The 18,496-nt window shown below is 49.9% G+C and overlaps 1 protein-coding gene across 1 annotated transcript in view; it reads left to right on the top strand.

Moving 5' to 3' along the window:
• Positions 1-587: 587 nt before the first annotated feature.
• The window catches only part of LOC135455563 (dynein axonemal heavy chain 9-like), a 34,554-nt gene continuing 16,645 nt past the window's right edge, over positions 588-18,496 (top strand). The window contains exons 1-13 of the mRNA XM_064728892.1: positions 588-977; positions 3,143-3,339; positions 3,952-4,110; positions 5,325-5,455; positions 6,590-6,801; positions 8,009-8,242; positions 9,772-9,939; positions 10,984-11,100; positions 12,143-12,293; positions 13,413-13,527; positions 14,866-14,934; positions 16,436-16,562; positions 17,652-17,907. Of these exons, the coding sequence (XP_064584962.1) occupies positions 588-977; positions 3,143-3,339; positions 3,952-4,110; positions 5,325-5,455; positions 6,590-6,801; positions 8,009-8,242; positions 9,772-9,939; positions 10,984-11,100; positions 12,143-12,293; positions 13,413-13,527; positions 14,866-14,934; positions 16,436-16,562; positions 17,652-17,907 (2,326 nt within the window). The remainder of the gene's footprint in view (positions 978-3,142; positions 3,340-3,951; positions 4,111-5,324; positions 5,456-6,589; positions 6,802-8,008; positions 8,243-9,771; positions 9,940-10,983; positions 11,101-12,142; positions 12,294-13,412; positions 13,528-14,865; positions 14,935-16,435; positions 16,563-17,651; positions 17,908-18,496) is intronic.

Consider the following 18,496-nt stretch of genomic DNA (forward strand, 5'->3'; position numbering starts at 1 on the left):
TTGATGAGCAATGCTTTAGTGTGATGCTTGTCTAAAGCAGAGACTGGAGAATTGACACATCTGTGTCCTCCAGAAAAGAACTGCTGGGCTTTAATGAATAGCAGGGGACTGGGGAAAACAAAAATGTTCCTGTCACTGGACAGGTGGAGGTAGGAGCAGGCTGAGGTGCCCAGGAGAAAGAACCTGGCTGGGGTGACACGAGCAGCTCTGGGACTGCACAGGATCCGTATGCAGCTTTCCAGGGAATTTCCAAACAGAAGGATCTTCTATTTGGAAAATAGTGAACTGCTTTTCACGGAAGAGGGTGTTAATGATGTGGAAATGCAGCGGGCACACAAGTTTCAGCTTCAGGTGGTTGCTACAGGTGTCGGTGTCAGGAAAAAAAATTCCCGCTCAGCGAGCCGGGCTGGAAAACTGCTGGAGCTGCCCAGCGCTGCCGGGATGAGCGAAACGGGTCCGGAGCAGCCGGAGGGAGGCGGCAGCGCTGGGACCGCCCTCGCATCCCGGCGGGGCACAGCAGCGGCTCCCGGGAGTCCCCCGGGCAACGGCGGCGGCTGCTCGCAAACAAAGCACTGCGGAGTCGGGGGATGGAGAGCGAGGGGGATCCCGGGTTAGCGGGGGAGGGCTCCCCGGAGGGTCCCCCGGAGGATGCCCGGGATGATGCCCCGGAGGAGCAGCGCCTGGCCCGGTGCGCGGCGCGGGCGCTGGCGCTGCCCCCGGAGCGCTGCCGGCGCTGGGCGGCGGATCCGGCGCTCCGCGGTTTCGTGCGGGGCGCGGCGGGGCCGGCGGCGCTGCTGGCCTGGCGGGGCCCGGGCGGGGAGCTGGGAATGTGCCCCGGGCCGCCCCCGCCGCCCCCCAGCGCCACCAAAGCGCTGTTCTTCCTGCGGCCGCCCGCAGCCGGGCCCGGCCCCGCGGAGCTGCTGTGCGGGGACCTGCCCGCCGAGCCCCTGCCGCACTTCGCTGCCCTGGTGGAGGAGGTAAGGCGGGGGGAAAGTGGTGCTGCGGGCTGTAGAGCCCAATGGAACCTCCTAAATCATGAGCCGTGGAGGCTCTGGGTGTCTGGTAGAGTCCTCCACAGTCGTAGGATAGGCTCCTGAGAATGGAGTTGTGCGAGGGTTGTCTCGGGGGGCGATTTGGGCTGTTCAGTGGAAGGGTCAGGAAGTGGTTTAGTCAAAAATGTCAGCTTTGGGAGTTGGAGATGAGGGTTTGAATCCTTTCTTCCTGATAGGATGGTGGAGTAGCTCCTAAGAAGGGATTTAGTCTTCAATCTTTGGCTTACAAGACCAGTGTTTTTATAAACTATTAATTAGAAGAGAAGCTGTGCTTGTCCCATCCTTGGAATTTTCAAGGCCAGGGTGCAACTTCAAGGCTTGGAGCAAACTGGGATAGCAGAAGGTGTCCCTGCCCATGGCAGAGGGTGGAATGTGATGAACTTATACATCCCCCCCAGCCCAAACCATTCTGTGATTCTGGGATAGTTTGTGCTGTGTAGCACATCTCACACACAGCTGGTCCAAGCCCTGCTCCAGCCAGGCCACCCAGAGCCCAGGGCCACGTCCAGGTGACTTGTCAGTATCCCTGCAGATGGAGACTTCCGTGCCAGCCCTCAGTCACCCTCAGGAAAGGGCTTTTCCTGCTGTTCAGAAGAGCCTCCTGCATTTGAGTGCCCTGTTAACCTCAGGTGGGCTGATGTTTTCCCAAAGGGATCTTCAAGAGGTTCCATCAGGGGCCCAGTTGTCATTTTAACAATCCAAAAGAATACAAGCAGCTGATGGGACTGGTTATGGCATTACTCTCATCAGCAGTCTGTGTGATTTGAGTAATGGACACAAAGCCTGCTACTATTGCAGCTGGAGATGTTGAAGGTGAGTTCTGTGTGCCCTGGGGTTGTTCCTCCTTCCCATGGCTCCCTGGACATGGTGGTTGCTCCTGCTGCTCCTCTTTGCTTGGGATGCAAAGAACTTTCAGCCCTCTGGAGTGGCACCCTGGTTGTTCCTTTAGTATTCTGTGTCTGTTTGTAGCTGGTTTTGTACCTTTATCCTCCCCCAAGTCTGGCCACACAAAGGCTGCTCATCACCGGGGTAACCTGGCTCTGATCCCAGCAGAAGGTGACAGGCACTGCTGCTATCCCAGCACAAGAGAGCCAGAGGCAGCTCAGCTCCAGGCAAGCCCAGCCCAGAGCATGTTCAGGGGGCTGCAGTTTTGGGAAATAACCTAAAATGTGGCTCTGCTGTAGATGCCAGGAGGTACCAGAGGACCTTTCCTCTGCTTATGAGGGTGGCTGTGCAGAGACAGCCGCTGGCCTTCATCATCACCTGCAGGGAGCTGCTTGGGACAGGGGTCAATGAGGGTCGGCAGGTGTGATGGTGCTCACAGGTGTCCCAGGATGAGGGAAGAGATGAGGATCTGACTCCATTTTTCAGAAGGCTGATTTATTATTTTATTATATATATTATTAAATATATATAATAAAATAATTATTATATATTATATATTATATATTATATATTATATATTATATATTATATATTATATATTATATATTATATATATATTATTAAAACTTTACTAAAAGAAGAAAGGATTTCATCAGAAGGCTAGCAAGCAAAGGAAAAAGAATGAAATGATAACAAAAACCTGTGTCTGACCAGAGTCTGATACAGCTGGGCTGTGATTGGCCATTATTTAGAAACAACCACAGATGTACCTGTTGCATTCCACAGCAGCAGACAATCATTGTTTATATTTTGTTCCTGAGGCCTCTCAGATTTTCAGGGGGAAAAATCCTAGCAAAAGGATTTTTCAGAAAATATCATGGCTACATCCAGGCTTGCCTAGGACCTCAGAGCCTGGTGGCCAGTCCATCCATTGTGCCTTTTGTCATAGAATTATCAAATCACAGCGTGTTTTGAGTTGGAAAAGACCTCAAAGCCCATCCAGTGCCACCCCTGCCATGGCAGGACACCTTTCACTGTCCCAGGCTGCTCCAAGTCCTGTCCAACCTGGCCTTGGGCACTGCCAGCCACAGCTTCTCTGTGCCATGGCCTCCCCACCCTCACAGGGAGCAATTTCTTCCTAAATCAAACCTACATCTGCCCTCCTTCAGCTCTTCCCCCCTGCTCTCCCATGGCTCCTGCTGCAGGTGATTGTGCCCATCCTGACGAACCGGAGGAACCATCAGGGCTGGCCACGAGTGGTGTCACAGGACATCATCCATCACGTGCACAGCCTGAAAAACACTGTCTTCAAGGTTGTTGGCCAGGTGAAGGGCAAGACCTTGCTGCCTCTTCCAGCTGCCTCGGAGGGAATCGAGAACATTGATCCTAAAAGTGAGAAATTGTGAGTGCCAGCCCTTGCTCTCCACTGGGTTTTCCTCTGCTGCTGCATGTGCTGCACCTTTTGTGGATCCTCCCTGTCTGACATGGGGACTCTTCTTGCTCCCTGTCCTCTGCAGCTCGTCAGGCTGCCAAGGAGGGGTATTTTGTTCTGTCTTTGGGGACTGTGCAATGCTAGAAGCAGGAAAAGCTCAGGAGGTGGAGGGGGATGAGGGCATGCAGAGAAGCTATGAACTGCTGGGATCACTGAGGGAAAACTCCAAACTCTGCAGTCAGGTTGCTCCAAGCCCTGTCCAACCTGGCCTTGGGCACTGCCAGGGATCCAGGATCAGCCCCAGCTGCTCTGGGCACCCTGTGCTGGTGTCTCCTCACCCTCCCAGGGAACAATTCCTTCATCATATCTAATTGAAACCTCCTCTCTTTCAGTTTAAAACCATCCCTCCTTATCTTGTCTCTAACTGCCCTTCTAAATATTCTCCCTCGTGAACTTTGTTTTTGTGGTATTGAAACATGAATCTGGGTTGTACCTGCAAAATCCAGCCACCCATTGAGGTGGACCCAACTGAGCAATGCACAAGTGGAAAGCCAAGTGACCCTGGTGCTCTGTTTCCTACAGCTTGGAGCTGATCAATAAACCCCTTGTGCATGCCACAGAGTCAGCCATCATCGAGTGGAGCCAGCAGATCCAGAGAGTGCTGAGGAAGGAGTCCTCAGAGCCCCTCCTGCAAGGCACCAACCCCACCCCGAAGGTGGAGCTGCAGTTCTGGAGGAGCAGGTGCTGGGGATGCTTTGGGTGCAGGGGGTGCTGCTGCTCTGAGCCAGGAGCAGCTGCTCCAGGTCATGTCGAGTCCTGAACCCAAAATATTGCTAAAATCACGATGATCTCTGAGTGTGAGGGTGGCTGGGCAGTTGGCTCAGTTTGGCTTGGCCCAGCCACAGTTCAGGGGACTTAGCTGGAAATGGTGTTTGGTTGTCTCCAGACAGCCAGGACACAGCTTTGAGCCAACTGGCCAAGGAAACAAAACAATCTCCAGCAGAATCTAATTGACAAATCACTTCAGATAAACAATCTTCTGAACACATTCCACATGTGCAAAACAGCAGGAGCAGCAAGTAGAGATAAGAATTGTTTTTCTCTTCTTCTCTCTGTGCTTCTCTAAGAAAAAACCCTGACAAAGACAATTATGTCTCTCTATTCAGAGCATGTGAATGGCACAATGGGCCATCACTGGGCACTCTCCATGCTGTCAGCTGGGGGTGCCACAGGGGGGTCAGATGAGCCAGGGAGTGGAATTTCAGCTGCCCTTTGTGCTGTGCTGGCTCAGGATGGCTGGAGACAGAGCCCTGCCCATGCAGAGCTGTCAGCAGTGGCTGCAGGAACAGCACCTGGCTCCTTCTGGCACTGCCCTCACCTGAGCCTGGCACCAGCTCTGTCCTCCAGGGCTGGCCCCATCTCCTGCCAGCTCACTTCAGACTTAAACATGGGCTTTTAAGTTCTAAAACTAAATGTTTCCTAAAGTGAGGAATGTTTCCTTTCTGGGTGAGATCTGTTTGCACTGCAGCCTGCGCAGAAAAGCCTCCCAGTGGCTGCAGGATTTCACCACTTCCCTCTCTCCAGTCACAGCCTTGTTCTTCTTACATCCTCTGTACTTTCCTGTGCTGGAGCTCTTTGCTCTTGCAGGTACATCTGCTGCTTTCCAGAGGTGTGAGGGCTTCAGGAAAACTGCTTTGAAAAATTCTTGTGTGTCGTCCAAAAAACCCCAAAATCTAAAACAAACATGACCCCTCCCTCTAGATTTCTTATTCTTCAAAGGGTTTTTTTCCTCACATAAAAATAAGTTTAGGACTCTCACTATTAGGGGATCTCAGTTCCAAACCCTGCTGTACCTCTAACTTCCCAGTTCTACACAGTCTGTGCCCCTGTGTAACTGCAGAAAATCCTGAGCTGGGGCTGCCCCAGCCAGGCTGGTGACGTGTCCTGTGCTGCAGGTGTGCTGACCTGGAGGGCATTCACAGACAGCTGACATCCAGGAGGGTCAGCAACATGCTGGAGGTGCTGGAGAGAGTGCAGAGCATCTACGTGCCAGCCTTCCAAAGCATGCTCGGGGATGTGGAGGCAGGTGAGAGCCTGGGGCAGCTCTGCCAGGTGCTGATTTCTGTCCTCTGCCATAGCCTGGGGTGCCAGGGCGCTGTGCCCTCCCTGCTGGGGGACAGGGGGGCTTTGTGGGAGGGAGATGCTGATAGGGAGAGTTTCTCCTTCTTAGTCCTGAGCTTTAGGGTTATTTCCATGTGCACTTCTGAAAAGGCTGAGGTGATTGGGGTTGCTCAGTCCAGAGAAGAGAAGTCTCTGGAGTGTTCTTATTCTGGTCTTCCAGTGCCTAAAGGGGCTCCAGGAGAGCTGGAGGTGGCTTTTTACAAGGGTTGGCAGTGACAGGACAAAGGCAAATGGCTTCATGCTGTCAGAGGTTAGATTAGATGCTAGGGAGAAACTAGGAAGAAATCCTTCCCTGGCAGGGTGGGCAGGCCCTGGCACAGGTGCCCAGAGCAGCTGTGGTTGCCCCTGGATCCCCTGGCAGTGCCCAAGGCCAGGCTGGACAGGGCTGGGGGCACCTGGGACAGTGGAAGGTGTAACAGGATGTGCTTCAAGGTCCCTTCCAGCCCAAACCATTCCATGGTTCTATGATTAGATGATGATGATGCTTCTCTTCATGTAGTCTACAGGTTTAGTTGCACAATGATGTCCTGGCTTTATTAAATTTCATTAATTTAATAAAAATTAATTAATTGTTAACTCTGGGGTAGTTCTTCAGGGTCCAGACACACAGCTCTTTGTGCCAGCACCACCCAGCTCCTCACCAGGACTGTGTGCTCCCCCTTTGTGCTCCCAGGTCCTGCAGTGTTGGGACAGTCTATGTATCTAATCTATGTATCTAATCTATGTATCTAATCTATCTACATCTATCTATATATATGTATCTATACATATATATATCTATACACAAGCATATATATTTATATACACACATATATACACAAACATATATATTTATATATATACACATACACACAGACATCTATATATACATATATATGTATATATATGTGTATATATGTGTGCCTATAGAAATATATGTTTGTGTATATATGTGTGTATATAAATATATATGTTTGTATATATGTATAGAAATATATATGTTTGTGTATATATATACCCCCCCCAGCCCTTCTCACCCCTTCTGCCCTTCCTCCCCCAGCTCTGAGGGAAGCTCAGGACATCGACCTGCACCTGACAGCCCTGCAGCAGCCCCTGGAGCGCTTGGAGGCTGCTGAGTTCAGCAAGGTGAAGCCTCTCCTGGTGCCCCTGCTGCACGTGGTGTGCTGCATCTGGGCCAGCTGCCAGCACTACAGCGTGCCCCTGAGGCTGGTGGTGCTGCTCCAGGAGATCTGCAACCTCCTCATCCAGCAGGTGTGATGTGCCTGTGGCACCTGGGCTTGACAGGGAGGGGTTTAGGGAAGATGAAACAGGAAAGCCTTATAAATATGATTGCCTGGCAAAAGGTTTTGAGAATATGGAAACTATAAGTGAGACTGAAATGGAAGCAAGCTTTGAGATCCCTCAGTTACTGAACAACTGGAAAACAATGGTGTGGCCAGTTGTAGGTAATCCCCTTTTGATGAAATGTGGTGGTTTTTGTCCTAGGACAAAGGAAGAGATGAAAATCTTGATTCTATGTTTTAGAAGGCTGATTTATTATTTTATTATATATATGATATTAAAAGAAAATGGTATAGTAAAACAATACTAAGAGAATAGAAGAAAAAAATTTATCAGAAAGCTAGCAAAGAATAGAAAAGAATGATAACAAAAGCTCATAACTCTCAGACAGTCTGAGCCTGCTGACTCTGATTAGCTATTAATTAGAAACAACATGAGACTAATCAAAGATGCACCTGTTGCATTCCACAGCAGCAGATAATTCTTGTTTTTCTTTTCCTCTGAGGCTTCTCAGCTTCTCAGAAGAAAAATCTTAGCAAAAAGATTTTTCTGAAAATATCATATTGACAATGAAACAACACCCTCTGCTTGCAGGCAGGTCCAAGGGTCAGAGCAGACCCTACAGCTTGGCAGAAGGGGCCCAAAGAGGAGTTTTTAGGGTTTAAAATGTAACATAATATGGTGATGTTATGATTCTTATAGGCTGTATGTAAATGCTATAGGATTTGTATATTGTACTAGATTGGTTAGTGAAAATAAGAATACGCAGTACAGAAGAAGATTTATGGTATCGTAACGGGAACCTCACTCTCTTTTACTCTCACTCTCATACTCTTTTACTCTTTCTGTCTCTTCCTCTTTACTACACTCTTGTCTTCTCTCTCTTTCCCACTCTCTTTTCTTCTCTTTACTGCTCTGAGCTGGGGCTGGCAGCTCCCAGCAGGGCCCTGCACTTGGCCCTTTGCAATAAACCACAAGTTCCAAGCCCTGGCTTCAGAGATCTCTGGTCTCCATCCATCCTGACCATCCTACCCCCGTTGCTCCTACAGGAATTCTCTTCTCTCTTCCTTTCCCCTGTGCTTCCTTCCAAAGGGATTCTGACTGAGAGGAAGGGTCAGAGCTGTTCAGTTTGCTGTGGCAGCAAAGGGACTTCTCTGGTGTGGTTTGGCTCTTCCAGGCTGTGGTGTACCTGTCCCCAGAAGATCTGCTGAAAGGAGAGGTGGAGGAGAGCCTGGGCAAGGTGCAAACAGTGTCTGACGTCCTGAGTGCCTTCAAAGGGGCGCTGGAGGAGAGGAGGGCAAACCTGCAGGTGTACTATGAGCCAGGCCAGCAAGTGAGGAGCTGGGACTTCCCCTCCAGGCTGGTGTTTGCAAGGCTGGACAGCTTCCTGCAGAGGCTGCACATGGTGAAGGTGAGAGGTCCTGCAGCCACGAGCTGCCTGGCTGGCACCTTCCCTCCCTGGTGCCAGGGGATCACTCTGTGCCCTCTGATCCCCTTGACATCAAGGCCAGGACTTGTTTGCCCAGGTCCTGCTCAGTGCCTGTGTCAGGTTTGCTGCTGTGTCCTTCTGGTGGCTGTGTCAGTGCTCCCAGGGGTCCTCTGGGACTGCTGTTCCTGTTGGGACAAGGGGATGGGGGTCATGGGGCTGTGGTTTGCATGGATGGGAATAAACCAGGAGGAGCTCTGAGGCTTCCTGGGGCATTCAGGGACACTCTGGAGCATCTCCTGACTTGGACAGGGGGTCTAGGGGTGGAACAGGGCCTGGGGAGGAGCAGGGACACATTCCACATCCCTCACCAGGGCATCCCTTCCCATCCCAGTGTGTGCCCAGCTGTGGAGTGTCCCTGTTTGCTGTGGTTGTGAGATAGGGCAGGGACAGGGGGTGTTGTGAGTGCCATCATCCCCCAGCATGGCTGAGGCTCTGTGAGTGCCTGTTACACAGCGTGTAGCTGTTACACAGTGTGTAGCTGTCACACAAACACTGTGCTCACCTGTGAGCTCTCCTGTGGGTACCAGCTCACTGCAGCTGCTGGGCACACTGTTAGTGTTCAGGAACACATAATCACAAAATTATTATATGCAGGTGCTTTATTGAAGAGCTCTGCGTGTCAGAGAACACAAACCCAAATCTGACCTGACATGGTTTCAGACCGAACATGTTTTATATTATCATTACATAACTTACATATTAATTATTAAACTTAGATTGTTCTATTGCATACATTGATTTCATCCAAGCATGGATTTCTCATGATCCCCTCAAAGGCTTAACATAGTTTCTCATGATCCTTTAAACAATAATTTTATCTAATCACATCTCATAGTTATATCATTTATCATATACTGAATACACAGGTGCAGTTTCACATGATCTAGCAAATACAAGGCCTAACATCTCCCAGGGCCTACCTTTAACATTTTCCCAGGGCCTACTAAGCCTAAATTTATTTCCAACTCCCTGAATTTTCTGTGGTTTTAAAATATTTTACTATCAACAATCTCTTCTGTGGTTTTAAAATCTTTTACTATCAACAAACTCAAAAGTTTTTGGACGGGCTGTTTCCAGCTGGAGGGCCAGATGGACACTGCACAGGCTGCTTGTGCCTATGCAAGGCAGGGTCTCTGGGTTGCTTTTCTCCTTCTCTCATTCCCTGCACTGGAACAGAAGGTTTTACTGGTTTAACCACACTGTGTAACTCTGCTCCTTCCTTAAGGAGCTATGTTGAAAAGCACAGTGGATGGCATCTGTTTTAAAATCACTCAGTTGTAGAATCACAGGGTGGTTTGGGTTGAAAGGGAAGGTTGGAAGGGACCCCAGAGATCATCCTGATCCCATCCTGAGCACCCTCAGGGTGACACAGGAGCAAACATGGCTCTGTGCTGTGCTAACTTGTCATGTGCTTGTGGCTGAAGCTGTGTGTGCCTCCTCTGGCTCTGCAGGGCCTCCTGAGCACAGCCCTGGACCTGGCCCAGCTGGAGAAGATTGAGTTTGGGGGCATGAGAGGGAAGGCCCTGGGCCAGCAGGTGCTGGCCATGCACGAGGAGTTCCAGGAGTGCTACCAGGTGTTCTCAGAGCGAGCCTACGACTGCCTGGACCTGGCCAACGTGGTAGGTGGGGCCCCTGTGGGGATGGCAGCAGCTCATCCTCCTCTCCAGGGAACAGCTCCCTCTGCAGCAGAGCCTGGCTCCTCCTTCCAGCTCCTGTCTCCCTTTGTGGGGCTCTGATCTGTCCCTGTAGGGGACTGGGAGCTGCTAGCCTTCTCTGCAGGCACTTGGCAGTTCTGGCAGCTTCATATCTCAGAATCACACCATGAACCAGGCTGGAACAGACCTTTGAGGGCATTGAGTCCAAACTGTGCCCCGACACTCCTCATCAACTAAACCATGGCACTGAGTGTCACATCCCTGCTCTTTTTAACATGTCAGTGACTTCCCCACCTCCCTGGGCAGATGATTCCAGTGCCCAATCACTCTTCCAGTGAAGAATTTTTTTCTGATGTCTAACCTAAAGCTCCCCTGGCACAGCTGAAGTCCAGCATACCTTGCTGGTTTAGTGATTTTGAGCTGCTGTGGGTTTTTGGCGTGGTGGCATGGTCTTCATGCCATCTTCAGGGTCAGAGAGTGTGGAGACACCTCCTCTCTTGCCTCCAGCTGAAGTAGTTAGCTGTTGTTGGATTTTGGGTCCAACCTGGGGGGCCCTGAGCTCAGCCATGGGATGGGACAGAAGTGTCCTTGACTGTGGAGGAGTGTTTAAATTCCTGGTGAATAAGATTATACATCCATTCAGATTATACATACATTCATTCTTTGCTCTGCTTTATGAGAGTGTGTTTTACTTCAGATTGTTTCTCCCCACAAACACACAATCCCATTTTAAAAGCCATGACAGATGCTGCTTTTCATCTTCACTTGGACAGCAACTGTTAAGAGACTCAGTTACCTCTGGACCTGTTAGGCAGGAGCCAAATGCAAGTGTCCCTTGCTGCTCCACAGCACAGCTGATTCTGGAAGCATTTCTGGCTCTAAACTACATATATATTCCTGAATCTGTTCCTGGTGAATAAGCAGAGCAAACAGCTCTGGGCAGGGAGGTGACAGGTACCTCCCCAGTGCCCTCTCCCAGCCCAGGACCTGCTGCTGCCCTTCCCACAGGAATTTGAGCAGGATGCCCTGGAATTCCAGCAGAAGGTGCAGGACATTGACCGGCGGCTGGGCACCGTGTTCGGCCAGGCCTTCAGCGACGCCCCGGGCATGGAGCACATCTTCAAGGTCTGTCTGTGCCTCCCCTCCCTCCCTGGGAGTCCCATTGAGAGCCCAGACAGGGCTGCAGCTGCAGGCTGTGCCCATGGGATGGACAAGGGGACAGTGACGTTGGGATGGATTGGGGACAGTGACACTGGGTTGGATTGGGTTGGACTTGGGCAGGGATGCTCTGCCCTGTGGGTCCCTCTTGAGCCCTGGAGCTGGGGGTGTCCCTGCTCCTCACCTCTTGACACAAACAGAAGAGTTTGCTTAGGTTGGGGAAGAGCAGTGAGAGCAATGATTCAAGTCAGGATTTTGGGTGGCAAGAGTGGCACTGGTGTCCCTGGGAGCTGGAGGAAAGGCTGCTCTGAGTTCCAAGGCCAGGTTGGACAGGACTTGGAGCACCCTGGTCTAGTGGAGGTGTCCCTGCCCATGGCAGGGTGGAATGAGCTGGCCTTTAAGGTCCCTTCTAACCCAAACCATTCTGTGATTCTCTGATTTCCTGGTGAAAGCTGCTGTTCAAACCAGGTGATTGTTGTTAATATCAATTTGTTAATACATGGATGAATTTCAACCCTGAAAATTGAGGTTTTCTAGAAATGAAGGGGCTTTGTTTTCCAGTGAATCTATCCTGCAGAGAAACTAAATGGTATTGTCTGAAAAAAAATAATCAGAATAATTGTAAAAATTACTATAGAGAGTGGTAAGTGATAGCATTTATCTTTGAGTTGTTTTGGTTTTTTTTTTAAATAGAAAATTTTGAAGAATGATAATTGGAATATGGTTTACCCACAGAGAAGACCTGAGCTTTCTGTAACAAAGACATCCTTTGTGGTATGGTTTAGTGGTGGGATCAGTCAAAGGTGATCTTGGAGCTCTTTTCAAACCTTAATGACTCCATGAAAGGCAGGAACTACTTGGGAAAGTGGGGGGGAAAACCTTCCCTTTGACAAATGTCCATCAGTGCAGACCTCTGAGTTACTGAGGAGCTGCATCAGTGAGGAAAATCCCAGTGGAGGATTTTGGAGTGTGATTTTTCCTGTTCTTTCCCTGCTCCTTCCCTGCACAGCTGCTGGCCATGTTCCGGAACCTTCTGGAGCGCCCTGGGGTTGCTGCAGTTGCTGCTGACAAGATCCCTGTCCTGTTCAGCATGTTCAGCTCTGCCCTGGACCAGGCCAGGCTCACCTACAGCAGGCACACCCAGGCAGGGCTGCAGCTCGGTGGGTGCCTGTCATGAGGAAAATGGATTTTACAGGAAACTGCATTTAGGCTCATTTAGATGGGGGGAAATAATTTGCTTTTGTTAAGGACACCAGAACTTCTCAAGTTGCAAAGGATTTCAGCTTTCCTGGTGGGAAGTGCCTGGGAATGCCCTGTTGGTGGCATTAAAGCAATGCCAATGTCCTTGTTTGAAATGTACTTGGGTGATGTGTGGGTAGTGGTGGAAATGGAAAGGGGAGGTTGGAATTTAGGGTTTGTTCAGCCTTTCCCAGGTTTATTATTCCCTGGGAATGCTGGCACAGAAGGGAATAGGTAAATTCTTGTCAGGAAGACTGTTCTGGAAGCAGAGAAGTTGCAGGAGAGGCAGCACTGATGGAACCAGTGCAGGTTAACAAGGGGAATGGGGAGATTTGTGGAGGACAAGTTCAGCATTTGCTGTGACTTTGGGGAGCTCTGTTCTGTGGCTCTGAGATGGGATGGTCACAGACAGCTCCCAGCCAGAAATCCCTTCCTCAGTGTCCATGGGAAGAAGAGAATTCACCTCAGTCTGGTTCCAGAACGTGCCAGGCTTCTCCTCTGATCCCTTATTGCAAATCTACAGGGGGGGTTGTAGGTCACAGAGTGTGACAGTGTTCACAGGGGTCTGAGGATGAGGGAAGAGATGAGGATCTGACTCCATGTTTCAGAAGGCTGATTTATTATTTTATGATATATATTATGTTAAAACTATACTAAAAGAATAGAAGAAAGGATTTCCTCAGAAGGCCAGCTAAGAATAGAATAAGAAGGAATGATAACAAAGGTTTGTGGCTCAGGCTCTCTGTCTGGGCTTTGATTGGCCATTAATTAGAAACATCCAAGATGGGCCAATCAAAGACCCACCTGCTGCATTCCACAGCAGCAGATAATCAATGTTTTGCTCTTGAGACCTCTCAGCTTCTCAGGAGGAAAAATCCTAAGGAAAGGATTTTCCATAAAATGTCTGTGACAGCAGACCTCCATGAAGTGACAGAGGCTGGATTTCAGGAGGGAGCCTGGAGCCAGGGCAGTTCTGTAACGCTGTGGGTGGATGCTGTGGGGTTCAGGGCTGATGGAATCTGTTCCCCTGTGCCCTGCAGGGTTCCCCCCCCTGCACAAGAACGCCCCTCCCGTGGCCGGAGCGCTGGGCTGGGCGCGGGAGCTGCGTGCGCGGATCCAGCAGCCCTTGGAGCACCTCAGGCACGTCCCAGGGCTGTGAGTGTCTGCTCCAGATGGGCTGGGACCATCTGGAAACCTCTCTCTGGGGGTTCTCTCTATGTTGAATGCTATCCAATGGCTGTTGTCATTATAGTGCAAGAGTTCTGTTGTCATTACATTGCAAAGGTTCCATATTGCCAGTTTTGTACCTCCCTCATGTTTCTTGTAGGCAGCTCCTCTGGGCACTGACTCTTCCTTGTCCTCACAGCAGCCGACTGACTCCAGTTCCCCCTCAACCAACCAATCCACTCTTTTGTAACACTCTTCTTGTTGGCTACAGCTGTGACCTGTTAAATCAGGCCTGTTCCTAATCTTTAATAATTAACCCGGCTGCAACTTTTTAGGGGGTAAGATTACTTGCTATACTACCTTTATTTACTTATATTCTATGCCCTTACAAATGGCTGCAGCTGAAGCAGTCCTTAGTGAGGAAGTGAGAAGTGAAGAGGTGCCCTGGAGCCATTCACTTCCCTGCCATCTTGGTTTTTTGAAGAAGTTTTTTAATTGCATTTGTTATTAAGTGATTGAGAGGCACTGTGGGACAGTAGATAGGCTTCTCAGCTTTTAACAGAGCCCTAGGTTGTAATTAAAATAGATATTGCAACCTTTCCCACTGTAATTCCTCCAGGACCCAGTTGGGAGCAGCCCAGCTCTTTGGTGATAACTTTCTCAGAATTAAACAAAGGAACAGTCACCCAAGATCAAGAAAACAAACAGGGCTAGAATTCTCATGGTCCCTGCTGCATTTAGCATTGATTTTACCCCTCTGTGTAGAGCAGTTAAAGACAAGTCCTTCAGCAGGATGGTGTGAGGCTCTTTCCCATGTGGAAATTGAGGGGGAGAAAGGATTGAAAAGGAAAAATGAAGATATGTGTATATATAGATTTATATTATATATATTTACTGTATAGTATGTTACTGCATATATTTTATTTTTTTTCTATACATTATATAGAAATGCATTTTATACATTTTATAAACAGCCATTCTCACAGCTGTGACCTGCATTTAGTGGAGCACAACTGTGACAGAAAACTGCCAAGGGTAAAATGTTCAAAAGTGATGTTTGGTAACATTACAGTGATTTTTCCAGCAGCCCTGGCTCCTTCTCCCATCTTAGCTGCTTCTCCCCATTTTACAGCAGGGAAACACCTGAGAGAGAGCCCAGGGGTCTGGGCCGCCTTGGGCAGGAGTGGATTTGGGCTGGAATCCAGGATTTGGGGTGAAATCCAGGCAGACTGTGCCTGTGGACTGTGGGGCACCTTGGGAAGGGGGAAATGCAGATTCCAGCCCCCAGGACTGAAGGTGATGAACCCCTGTCTGTTGTGCTGGCAGGAACTTGGACTCTGCCCGTGGAAGACTGGTGATGCAGAAATATGAAGAGATGATCCAGCTGCTCGACAGGTACGGGGGCTCAGGCAGGGCAGTAGCTCAGGGAAGCTTCCCCTCCCCTGAGCCACCTGCCAGAACATTTGGCAGCCCAGGGCTTGGCAATGTCCCTCTCTAAGCCCAAGGGAATTGCCTGCCTGGAGAGGAGGGGGGAGCTGGCACTGGGTGCCTCAGGTTTGCTGGGATGGCTTCAAGTGAGAATCCTGCAGGGGGAACAGGGGCTCTGCAGCCCAGCAGGAGCTTCAGAAGGAGATGCTGTGGGGTGGAGGAACGGCCCTGGTGGAAAGGCTGGGCTGGGAGAAGTCTCTGTTCTCTCCCTGGCTGTGTTTGCAGTGGCTGCAATGTGGATATTCCACAGTTGGAGCTGGGGGTGACTGTCCAGGACTTGGCATCTCAGCATTTGATGTTTCACCTGATTGCTCTGGGCTGTCCCTTGAGAGGAACCCCTTCCCACTGTGACCGTGTTCACAGGGGTCCAAGGATGAGGGAAGAGGCGAGGATTTGACTCCATGTTTCAGAAGGCTGATTTATTATTTTATGATGTATATTACATTAAAACTATGCTAAAAGAATAGAAAAAAGGATTTAATCAGAAGGCTGGCTAAGAATAGAAAAAGAATGAATGATAACAAAAGCTTGTGGCTCAGACTCTTGGTCTGGGCCAGCTGACTGTGATTGGCCATTAATTAAAAACATGCATGAGACCAACCACAGATGCACCTGTTGCATTCCACAGCAGCAGATAACCACTGTTTACATTTTGTTCCTGAGGCCTCTCAGCTTTTCAGGAGGAAAAAATCCTAAAGAAAAGATTTTTCACAAAAGATGTCTGTGACAGGGATCCCTGCAGGTCCTGCTCCCCATGCACACTGGAGGGAGCTGGGATGAGCAGAGCCCACCCTGGGTGCTGCAGGGTGGGTGGAGGGAACCCTGTTCCCATCACCAGAGCAAGACTGGGGGGTTCAGCAGAGCCTTTCAGAGAGGAGCAGCCCCACAGGTGGTGTGGGATGAGCACCTCGAGGTGCTGTGTCCTGGGTGCTCAGGTGACAAAGTGATTCAGAGAAGACTTTGTCACTGGGGAGGGGCTGTCCATGCCCTGTGAGATGCCAGGAGCCCTCCTCTGCCCTCTGTGCTCCCATGCCAGGGTGCCATGGCCTCACCCAGCCGGGTGAGCTCAGCTTCAGCCACTCCAGCATTCCTGGGGCTTCAGGAACCTGCCCTGCTCAGACCTTGGAAACCTCCAGCTGCTGATACATCACATCAGGCTAAATGCTTTGGAAAGTCCATCTCCAAATCTGAATTCTCTGCTAAAACTGGTGCTTGAGAGAGCTGTGCCCTCCTGACTTGATGCTGCCACTGTTCTTTTGGGTGTTTGCCTTGTTGTTGAGGTGGCATGGGTGGGTTTTGAAGATTCCTTCACTTTCTTCAGTCCTCAGAGTGGAGTTGGCTTCCCCTCAGTTACAGCTGCACCCTCTGGTCTGGTAACTGTGTGGAGCAAGTTTCTCTCTTCTGGCAGGTACCAGGAGAAGCTGTATTTGGACTGGTCCCAGACAGTGTCAGAGAAATCCCAGTACAACCTGGCCCAGCCTCTCATCCGACGAGAGGCACAGAGCAAACTGATCAGGGTCAATTTTGATCCCCAGGTAAGAGCTGCTGCCTCTTCAGCCTCCCAGCACATGTCCCCAAGATGTGGGGGACACCTGGGGGGGGTCTCTGTGCTCTGTGGAGCCCCTCCCATGGGGGTAACAAGGCTCTACCATAGATCTGCTCTGTAATACCAGCATTGAGTTTAAGCAGAGCAAATTCTGGTTTAAGGCAGTGGTAGAAGTCCCTCAGGAGCCAGAGGTGTGACAGCATGTCCACACTATACTGCTTGATACTGGTGTGGGGAGTGATGGAACATCATCTAGAGACACACATTCATGTTGTGTGTACCTGAAACCTGAGCTTCAAAGGGTGTGAAAAGCCCAGGGAAGGTTTGTTTTGTGACTCCAGAAATCTTTGATGGCACCAGAGTGGGTTTGAGGCCATGGTGCTATTTTTAAATTATTTTTTATACCAATCGGCCCAGCAAAGCAAGAGAACTGGAGCCATCTTACCTTTCACTTTTATAATGGCCAATGGCTCTTGCAGAACAGCATTGCTGGGACTTGTGATGGGGCTCAGCCTCCATCTGAGAGGGGAAGAACATGACTGGGGATGGCCGAGAGCACCAGAGGTGATGGTGGCTTTTAGAAGAGGCTGGTGGGTGCTTAACAGAGCTGGGAAGGAATCCAGAGTCAGAGATCAATGGGAAACAGACCAAGAGCTGTCCAGGCCCTTTCCAGCTTGGTGCTTTGGGAATAAACCAGCAGGACCAGCAGAAGGACTTGGAGGGAATGCCAGGAGCTGGCAGGGCTGTGCTGACCAGCAGAAAGGGCTGGAGGGAGTTCCAGGAGCTGGGAGGGCTTAGCTGATGAGCAGAAACCCCTGTGATGGTCAGAACAGGTTGCAGGGAGTTCCAGGAGCTGGCAGGGCTGTGCTCACCAGCAGGACTAGCAGAACAGGTTGTAGGGAGTTCCAGGAGCTGGCAGGGCCATGCTGACCAGCAGGACCCACCTGTGATGCTCAGAAGGATCTGGCAGGGCTGTGCTGACCAGCAGGAACACTCTGTGATGCTCAGAACAGGTTGTAGGGAGTTCCAGGAGCTGTCAGGGCCGTGCTGAGCCCAGCTCTGTGCCTTGCCTCCCCAGCTGGTGGCCGTGCTCAGGGAGGTGAGCTACCTGAGGCGCAGTGGGGCAGGAGCCATCCCCCCGGCAGCAGCTGAGCTCCATGCCTGCAAGGAATCCCTCTGGAAGCTGGTGGCCAGCCTGGAGCTGATGGCCAACAGCTACAACAAGGTCCTGAGGTCCCTGCTGGAGGTGGAACATCCTCTGGTGCAGGGGCAGCTGCAGGACATCGACGTGAGGCTGAGAGAGGCAGAAGAAACGCTGACCTGGAAGACAGAGGGTGAGCTGGCTCTGTGTGGTGTTGGTTTTCCCAGCTTTTACTGAGATGGGGCAGCTGAGAGGTGTTCTAAAAGATCTTATTTCATCATCAGTTTCAATGAATAGTGAGACAAATGTAAAACTCAACTCCATTCCATCAGAAGCCAACCAGTTTCCTGGTTACAATACTTTATAAATCTTTTTCAGCCTATTAGCTTTTGGTCCACAATGCTGCTGTTACTTCTAACACCAATCATCTCTATTTTTACCTATATTTTTACCTATATTTAACACAAATCCCCTATATTCTTACCTGTATTTTTACCTATATTACCTATATTTAACACCAATCACCTATATTTTAACTATATTTAACACCAATCACCTATATTTTTACCCCACGTCATGCTACAATGCATCTTTCACAATTCTAATTCTCTAAAATACCTGGTCCTTTTGCAAATCTACATTTTGAAACTTGTTGAAACTTTTTTCCAGTTCAATCCCTCTCTCAACAATGTCATCTCTATTCCATGGCATTATAGTATATTATAGTATATTATAGTATAGTATATTAAAAGAATAGAAGAAATTATTTCATTAGAAGGTTA

Source organism: Zonotrichia leucophrys, chromosome 18 (assembly GCF_028769735.1).
Source record: "Zonotrichia leucophrys gambelii isolate GWCS_2022_RI chromosome 18, RI_Zleu_2.0, whole genome shotgun sequence".
In the NCBI taxonomy this organism is placed as follows: domain Eukaryota; kingdom Metazoa; phylum Chordata; class Aves; order Passeriformes; family Passerellidae; genus Zonotrichia; species Zonotrichia leucophrys.